Below are 10,024 nucleotides of genomic sequence, written 5' to 3' on the forward strand. Positions count from 1 at the left end.
GCAAAGTCCATAGAGTCAGAAACTCAGCTGGGAGAGAAATGAGGCATGACCAGCCGAGGCCCCCCCACAGGAACATACAAATAAGAGAAGGGGGCCCTCACGGAAAGGGATGTTCCAAGGTGAGAAGTTCCAGGTACTGAGGAAAGGACTGAGGAAGTAAGAACTCGTACTCCATTAATAAGGAAAGATTTGGTCCATATATTTGCAGTTATTCCAAGTAGGAAAATGTTTCTCCTTATTTCTGATGTTTAAATCAGTCTAGATTTCTTGTCCAAATAATATTTAAAGAAAAGTTTATATTATTTGATAGACTAACTCTTTTAAGACTATACTGTATAGTCTTGCTTTACGAGGGGAAAGATTGGTTTTATATTAGGCAAGTGAAGGTATTTGGACAGGTGATTTCATTGAAAATCTAAAAATTCCATGGAGAAATTGTATTGAAATTATACAGTGTCTTGAAACTTGTAAGCTTCTTGAGGGCAGGAACTATCATGATGTTGTCTTTGTACTCCCAAAATTTAGCTTCAGTGCCTGGGAAATAGTAGAAACTTAATAAACATCCCTTGATTGATTTCATCACTTTAGGGAATTTCCTATGTAAAATTTCCCCCCACTAATATAGATTACCAACTCCTATAAATTGATATTTACTTTGGCCATTGGAAGTTTAAGGTCATACCAATACCAGTGTGTATCAGAGACAGAATTTGAATCCAGGTCTTCCGGACTCCATAGCCAGCTCTTTATCCTAAATACTGCCTCTCACCTGTATGTGAAAGTGCCTACTATGTGACAGGCACTGTACTTCTACTATACTATTTTTTTTTACTACTACTATTAAATGCCTGCTATGTGACAGACACTGTACTGAGTGCTGAGAATACAAAAAAGAGACAAAAGACAGTCTCTACCTTCAAGGAGCTCACAACGTAATTGTGAGACAACAAGCAAATAAATATATACAAACAAGCACTATTCAGCATAAATAAAAAAATAAAAGAAGGAAATCACTAGAATTAAGAGACAACAAGCAAATAAATATATACAAACTCTATTCAGCATAAAGAGAAAAAAATAAAAGAAGGAAAGCACTAGAATTAAGAGGGGTTGGGAAAGGCTTCCTCTCGGAGATGGGATTTTAGCTGGGGCTTGAGGGAAGCCAGGATTCAGAGCATTCCAGGGACGGAGGACAGTCACAGAAAATGCTCAGAGCTGAGATGCTGAGATAGAATGTCTTACAATGGATGTGTGTGGATAACAAGGAGAGGCTTTAATGCTCTCTATCTGTCCCTCTTGTCTAAACCCCTGACCCATTCTTTCTGCTTTTGAGAGACTTGAAAAGGAAGTGATTATTTCCTGCGTGATCCAGAAATTAGGATCATTCTTTCCATTGAAAAAGAATGGATTACAGACAATGGAAAGTGCAATTCAGACCAAAGTAAGATTTCTCTCAGAAACAGAGTGGCATTTAGAAAGTTGAGATAAGATGCCACTCCTAGCACTTGGACTCCAGTGCCCATGTTTCTTTCTACACAGCGCCTTTGTTCAACACAGCCCAGAGGAGGCTCCTCACTTCTGGAAAAACAGCTGGAATAGTTGCTTAGTTTTGATTGAGCTGCTGTTTCCTTCAGCCTGTCTGTGTAGAATTGATTAAATTAGATGCCGGCTCAGATGCATACGTGCATTCATCCATTAATCCAAATTTTTCATCATTTGTAACTGATGCACGCTATCCAAAGGTGTGATGGTATGAATGCTTCCGATGAGACAGCTTGCTTTGACTGCACTGCCTGGAGCTGCAATTCAGCCAGTGACTAAAGGAGTCTACAGAGTTTCTCTGTTGCTATAGCTATGATGTCACGCACTGATCCTAACCCGTGGTTGGTTATTTTGTTTTTCAGATCCCTGCCTGTCTTGAGCACAAAGACCACGGAAGAGAGACTCTCACATCCTTTAGTGAGAAGAAAGGAATCAGCAGAGCATATTTAAACGGACTTGTGCCTGGTGGCCCTTTGCACACAAGCCTGCCTTTAAAGGAAGGGAGGAGAGAAACACAGTAGCATTTAATGAACTCTGTGAGATGAGGCACTGCTAACGCCAGATTCCAAAGATTCATCCACTATTCCTTGTGCTTAATGTATATGTTTCTACAAAGTCCGTTCAGAAGAGCCCAGAAAAGAATCCAAAACGGCTGCGGGGGAAAGACCACCCAACATGCCTACAGAGACACTACAGACAGGTAGCATGGTGAAACCTGTCAGTCCGGCTGTTACGTTCACATCGGCCGTTCCACTCCGCATCTTGAACAAAGGACCAGACTATTTCCGCAGGCAAGCAGAGCCTAATCCCAAAAGACTGAGTGCGGTGGAAAGATTAGAAGCTGATAAGGCAAAATATGTCAAGAGCCAAGAGGTCATCAATGCCAAACAGGAGCCTGTGAAACCAGCTGTGCTTGCGAAGCCACCTGTCTGCCCTGCTGCAAAGCGAGCCTTGGGCAGCCCTACCCTGAAAGTGTTTAACAACAGTGCAAAGACTGAGAGTGGTGTGCAAAGGGAGAACTTAAAACTTGAGATACTGAAAAACATTATTAATAGTTCTGAAGGCTCCAGCTCAGGTTCAGGTCACAAACACAGTGCCAGAAACTGGCCACCCCACAGGTCGGATTCCACGGAACTAAACCGACACTCGTTTGCAGAATCCCTAAAGGTTTACCCCACCCAAGGCCGCAGCAGCCCCCAGGAGAGCAACTCAAATGTTAGCAGAAGGCTGCTTGAACACTCAGCAGAGTCCTTCCTGCATGTTTCCCATAGCTCCTCGGACATTCGGAAAGTGAGTAGCGTGAAACCTTTAAAAGCAATACCTTGCAGTAGTTCAGCACCACCGCTGCCCCCCAAACCCAAGGTCGCTGCCATTGCCACAATGAAATCTCCCGAAATTGACACAGTAGAGTCCAGTTGTGGCGTCAGCCGGAGACCTTCCCTGCAACGGTCCAAATCAGACTTAAGTGACAGATACTTTCGTGTGGATGCAGATGTGGAGAGATTCTTTAACTACTGTGGCTTGGATCCCGAAGAGCTTGAAAACCTTGGGATGGAAAACTTTGCAAGGGCTAACTCCGATATAATATCCCTCAACTTTCGCAGTGCAAGCATGATCAGCTCAGACTGTGAACAGTCTCAGGACAGCAACAGCGACCTTAGAAATGACGACAGTGCCAATGACCGTGTGCCATATGGCATTTCTGCAATCGAGAGAAATGCCCGAATCATCAAGTGGTTGTATAGCATCAAGCAAGCAAGAGAGTCACAGAAAGTATCTCATGTGTGAGAGAAGGGGGGAGGCACACTCCCCGTAGTAAGATGAGGAAGGTCCATATCTTTGTCTGTGAATAGTCAGTTGTGAAGGGTTGTGAAGTCTACTTGAAGTTTCGTAAACTTCTCCAATCTCTTTGTGTTGCCTGTTGTGCAATGTTTTCAAGTTGCATGCCTGTCAACATGTGAACTGATCTGGCTTCCACTTGAACAATAACCGCAGAGCCTGGCTGAGCATACATGTTATCTGCCAAAAGTTTAAGACTAGAATCTAGTTAGGGCTTCATTCTCTAATCAGAACTGTTTACATGAAAATGGAATAATGACTTCTTCAATATTTATGTAGTTGTGTTTTTATAGCCCACCTTTATGTGTCTTAATTAAAATTTGTCAACCTTCATTACTGGCTTTTGAGTTGGGAATGTAATTTTTTTAAGTAATTATTTTTTTAAATAATGCCCACTTAGCCTACAAGTTAAAGAGTAAGAATGGGGGGGGAAAGTGGATTTCATCTCAAAAATGATGGCATTGGCCTAAGCAAAGTTGAAGAGATCTAAGTTTCTAGAGGAATAGAATGGGAAATAAAATACTTATCACTTTCTGCCTGAAATTTTCATGCAACATCCTGAAGCTGTAGTCTGGAGACACAAACTATTAAGCATTTCTTTTAAGTGAAATAATTTAGCCAAACCTTGAATTTGAGTCGGTATAGAAATACCTCTGGGTCTACGTAGCCTGATCCCAAGGAAAAATAGGAGGTGGTGGTGTGAGTGATATTTGATGTGAGGAAGCAGAGGGTTGGAGCGATGTTTTGTGGATCATTCAAAGATTCCCAGTCTTAAACTTTTGACAGGAATGACTGGACCCTAAAGCTGATACTAAATGCCTTGTTTTTCTCCCTTTTGAAAAATTATCAAATACATTCTTCCAAGTTTTCTTTTTTTTCTTTTTTTCTTTTTTTCTTTTCTTGAGGGGACGGGTGGGCTTGTGGGGTTAGACCTATTTGAAGAGTTCATGAAAAAAAAATGGAAACACACAGCCATATTAGCAGAAAGCCTCCTATTCAAAAGTAAAGATCTTCAGTAGCTGAACTATATCTGACAAGGCGTGATTCTGTTGTCTTGCATATGTTATATCTCAGGCTGTGAACATCTGTTACAGCTCTAGAAACTGTAGAAATACAACAGTATGTAGTTTCTCTTTTTCTTTTTCCTTCTTCTTATGGTTGTTAGTGCAACACATTGACCTGTTGCTTCTCACCCCCAAACCCCTTTCAAGACAATCGATGTCTTCCCAATGATTTCATGAACTGTCATTCAGCAGACAGTTGTGGTGTGGTAGCAAAAAAGTTGAAAGTACAGTGGCCTGCTTCATCATTATCATATTCATGCTTTGAAGTACATTGCATCCCTACCTTATATACTTCATCAGCTAATAAGAAACTTTTTTTTATGGTGTAAATGCTGTAAGACTTTGTACATACTTCAGTTGTTATGAAATCTTAAAAAAAAAAGTGTTATGCTAATAAATTGCTCCTGGTGCAGCCATTCTTGGTGGTGTTTTCTCTTTATCCTTTTTATCTCCCACCCCCATAGTATCTTTAGGAACCATAGTTATTGGAAGCAGTCTGGATTAAACTCTGCTGTGGTGAATTTCTACCCAATTCCCATTATTCTGAGCATCAGTGCTTTTAATTGTAGCTATAGCAACATTTTCCTGCCGATCTAGAAGAGTTTCACCCCAACTCCCAAAATAGCTTCTTACTTCTTTGCTTATTTCACACTTACCTGACAGGATTGGGTTTTTTCTTGTCTTGAGCCTCTATTTCTGACATCTCTTGCAAGTCTTTCACATGACTCCTCAGTAGTAAATATTTATATGTTTTTACAGAGAAGGCATTATTTCATTTTTATTTGAAGAAATCTAACACTGTTAACACTGAAATTATCTGCAGTTTTCACATTTCTGTTTTAGGAGATATTTCAGTTCCCTTAGGTGTTATTCTTTCTGCCATCATTGGACCCAATCACTCCTAAGTTGGAGGAAATAGGACGGTAGACATGGACATTTATTTGTTGCGTAGGTATTAAAAAAATATGGTGCTGTAAATACTTTGTTTACAAATGGAATCCTCCCCATCTCTATACCCTATGACTCACCAAAAGAAAAAAAAAGGAAACATGATCTGAGATTTATAGCTGGAAGAGACTTTAAAGGTTCTCTAGTCCTGAGAAAACTGAAGCCCAGAAAGGATATGACTTGCCCAAAGTGTCCAAGGCAGGATTTGAATCCTGTTCCTCTCACTGAAAATTGAGTGCTCCTTCTAGTGTAACAGTTTGATGAACATAATTGGAAAAGTAAATATTATGGTGTAGGCCCACTTGTAATTAGGCCCTATGAGGTTTTGTCTTTCAAATATACTTTTTCAGAAACCGACAAAGAAAATACAGGACTCCCGTATATCATTTCTCATAAACCCATGAGTCCTTTCACTCTCTACTCTTCTAAAAATAGGGAGAGGGGACTGTGAATCTAATATAGAGATCCTAACTTTTCTATAAGTTATTTTTTCTGTTGTGAGTCCTACTTGAATTTGAAATAGGACTGATAAAAGGACTTTTTAAAAATGTAGTTCATAACATTGTAGGAAGCTAGAAGGGTCCATATAGGCTGTCTAATCCAACCCCCATATTTTATAGATAAAGAAACAACTGGAATAATTTCTTTTTTTTTCTCTGTTGACCCAGAACAAGTTTTAGCCAACATTTTTTTTTTACTTTTTCAGAGAGGAACAGATCTCTCATGTAAGAACATTAATAATAACTGATGTCTCGCAAAGTGCTTTACTGACATTATCTTACTGAATCTTTTTGAAAAATGAGATACATACTACAGGTTGTATTATCCCCATTTTACCAATGAGGAAACTGAGGCTGAGAGAAGTTGAGTAAGTGTCTGAGGCAGAATTCAAACCCTTATATTCCTGACTGCAAGTCGATCTTCTTGCCCACACAAGATGCTGCCTCTTGGCAAGTAGTGCTTTGAGGCCATAAGTTATGTGTTTTGTAGTGGCTTTGTTCTCAGAAGTAAGTAGGTTGCACAGTGGATAGAGGGCTGGGCCTGGAGTCAGGAAGATTAATATACTGAGTTCAGATTAATATACTTTCTAGCTGGGCAACTTATTTAATCTGTCTGCCTTGGGTTCTTCATCTGTAAAATGGAGATAATAATGGCACCTGGCCCCTCATTGCTGTGAAGACCAAATGAGATATTTGTAATGCACTTAGCACAGTGCCTGGCACGTTGTAGGCACTTAATAAATGCTTATTTCCTCCCTCAAAAGCACAGGCAAGAGGTAGCTAGGTGGCACAGTGAATAGAGCACCAGCTCTCGAGTCAGGAGGACCTGAGTTCAAATCTGTCCTCAGACACATAACACTTACTAGCTGTGTGACTCTGGGCAAGCCACTTAACCCTGATTGCTTCAACAAACAAAAAAAAAAGCACAGGCAAGTTGTATTCAGAGCAAATCTCAGGAAGGCAATGGAAAGGAAACTTTGCATTGCCCTCTTTGTACAAATGGTGACGTTTTGGAGATGTTCATCCCAATTTCATTCTAGTTCTTGATGGGCTTTTGGTCATCTGTTCATGGAAGTATTATACATTAGGTATGCTCATCATTAAGTTCTCAGACTGATAAAGAACAATTTGGAAACCATTTTTGCAAACTGAACCATTAATAAACCCTAGGCAAACAAATTGAGTACAGTTGTGACTTTTTCAAGGCTTGAGTCAATTCAATTCAACAAACATTAAAATGCCTATTATATGCCAAGCATTGAGCTAGGAAACTGGGTTTAAAAAGAATAATGAGTAATAATCCCTATTTCTATGGACTTTTATTCTGCTTGAGGGAATTTATTAATTTCTAAAATTCCTTATAAATTAAAAAGCATGAATGGAAAATAGTAGTAATTATTAGTGATTTTTTTTTACCCTAAGTATTGTTGAGCCAAATCTGTAATTTCACTGGTTAGGGAACTCCCAATATGGATACTCCCTCTACGAATGCAGATCAACAATTGCTCTGTAACTTAACCTTAGAGAGCTGTCTGGAGTGAGATATGAAATGGCCTGACATGAAACGACTTGCCCATATTCACACAAATAGTTTGTGTCAGTGACTAGAGTTGAATCCAAGGCTTCTAGCCTCCAAGGTTATCCACTGTGCCACATTACCCCCCACTATCCTCTGTAAAATAGTCATATTAAAAATTCAGGACATATGTTTCCATTAGTTTATGGCAAGTGTGATGGTGTTGGCATGGCCCTATTGAGAATGACTAAATTCCCAACCACCAACAAACCCCAGTAAGAACCACTTACATCAACATCTGACAACCCAGTGCCTAATGGCATTTGCAACACAGAGAGAGAGCCTCCAAACATTTGGCATTTTTATTTTAATCTAGCAGGTCTTTGAGTAGTTTTTAAAGTTCTACCTGCTGCCTGTCATTTGAATTTTCCAAGCAAGGGTCAAATGCCATCTTGAATATCTACATGAACAATGGGTAGCAACCAATCAGAAACTAATCATTATTTCAGTTAATTTGCAGATAATAATCATCTTAGGAAATAATGGGGCACATGCTTGGAGCTGCTCTATCATGATCAATCCATCCCACTGAGTTCAAAGACATTAGGCAATTGAGTAGGCTGCAATTTAAAAGATGTATCTCATCTCATTGATCAAGGACATTTCAAGGATAATACTGTGAAGGCAAATATGTTTGGCAGGAATTCAAAAATCAGGGTGCATTTTGACAGTACAGCCAATCAGGATCATTTCATCACATTTTACCACAGTGTTTTTTTTTTTCCTTCCATAAAAGCATGTGTACTTGGTGGAAGTGTACTCATTCAGTAAGATACAAAGTGCTTAATGAAAACACAGGGGAGAGAGAACTGAGTCAGCTTTGTTTACTTACGGTCAGTCACCAAAAGAATGATGATCCCATGATTGCTTTGAAGGTAACAGACTATTTCCCTTTGAAATAAAAAGAAATTTGCATGCAATTATTAATTCAACAATACTTAGACTGCTACTAAATTTTGCTGCCTTATATTTTTCCTTATTTCATAGCTCACTGTAATAAGTATTGCCCAATATTAATTTGAAGTTAGACTGGAAGCTGATTGAGGTTCGTTAGTAAAAATATCTTCAAGTTTAAGAGTTCAATAGATCTTCAGGGGCTGTCTAGTTCAGCCCAGACATGAAGGAACTGCCCACTCTAATATATTTGGTAAGTGGTCATTTTCTGTTTGAAGCCATGGGAGGGGCAACCACCCCCCACTCCTCCATGCAATCCATTCCCCTCTTGAATAATTGAATTGTTAAGAAGTTTTTCCTGATATCAAACACAATATGCATCTTCTGCCCATTTTTCTATCCTCTGGGACCAAGCAAAACAAATCAAGTCTTTGCTCCAGCCCTCAGCAGACTTGAAGACAAGTAACATTCCCCTTCCCTCCTCACCCCACTCCTGAAATCTTGCCTCTAGGCTAACAATCCCCAGTTACTGCAAGTGATAAATGTCTTAGGTATGGTTGTGGACAGTAAACTGGGCCCAGAATTACAAAGGTATTAGGGGAGTGTCACTGCACTTTCATTGATTCTACTGCAAAATCCCTTTTTAACACCAATATCCCTAGTGATGGTATATGGCTTGGAATCATAGAACACTATGATCTCTGAAGCAGAAAACTTGCAAATGAGCAATAAAAATATAATAATAATGGCTAACATTTACATAGTGTTTTCTATGTGCCAGACACTGAAGTAAATGCTTTACGATTATTTCATTTAGTCTTCACAACAACCATTGGAGGTCGGTGCTATTATTATCCCTATTTGACAGATGAGGAAACTGTAGCAAACAGAGGTTAAATAACTTGCCCAGAGTCACACAGCAAGCAAGTTATCTGAGGCCAAATTTGAACTCAGATCTTCCTGCACTGTATCTACTGTGCCATCAGCTGCCTCATGGTGTTGTGAGTAGATACTACAGCGTATCACCAACAATGGCTTGTATGTGATAAATGTACAAGACAGCCGAGTCAAACCCAGTTCACTCTAGTGATCCCACTGTTCCTTCATAGTTTTCTTTCTGCCACAGTTGTTCAACTATGTGACACTAAACAAACCACTTTGAAGAAAAAGGCACCTCTCCAATATTCTCAGTTCACAAATGCTTGATTTGGGACATAGTGGGTTAAAGGGGTGCTTAAAGGGAGGATAAGTGAGGTATATCCTTGAACACTTGAAACTGCTCTTCCCCAATTTCTAGCATGAAGAACACTGGCCTAAATTTTTATGCCAAATTTCATTATAATATGGGGAGAAAGAAAATCTAATTCTGCCTACTGCCTACTGTATCTTATGAAAAATCAGACCAATGATTTAGTAATAATAACTAGTATTTATATGGCACTTTAAGGTTTTCAAAGTACTTCACGAATTTTATTTCATTTTATCCTCGCAATAACCTTGAGGGATAGATGCTATTTTTATCCCCATTTTACAGCAGGGGGAATTGAGGCAGACAGAGGTTAAGTGACTTTTCTAGGGTCACACAGCTAGTAAGTGTCTGAGGCTGGATTTGAACTCATCTTCTTAATTCCACTTCTAACTACTCATCTACTGCACTGCCT

General features: G+C 39.5%; 1 protein-coding gene across 3 annotated transcripts in view; it reads left to right on the top strand.

The window, feature by feature from the left end:
• Nucleotides 1–4,273, top strand: part of LOC114054124 (protein FAM110B) — a 192,827-nt gene extending 188,554 nt beyond the window's left edge. For all 3 annotated transcript variants that reach the window (XM_027877260.1, XM_027877261.1, XM_027877262.1), the window contains exon 3: nt 1,905–4,273. In XM_027877260.1, the coding sequence (XP_027733061.1) occupies nt 2,218–3,330 (1,113 nt within the window). In that variant the 5' untranslated portion in view covers nt 1,905–2,217 and the 3' untranslated portion in view covers nt 3,331–4,273. The remainder of the gene's footprint in view (nt 1–1,904) is intronic.
• Nucleotides 4,274–10,024: the final 5,751 nt, after the last annotated feature.

The sequence above is a fragment of the Vombatus ursinus genome, unplaced genomic scaffold, assembly GCF_900497805.2.
Source record: "Vombatus ursinus unplaced genomic scaffold, bare-nosed wombat genome assembly UNPS02014812.1, whole genome shotgun sequence".
Taxonomy (NCBI): domain Eukaryota; kingdom Metazoa; phylum Chordata; class Mammalia; order Diprotodontia; family Vombatidae; genus Vombatus; species Vombatus ursinus.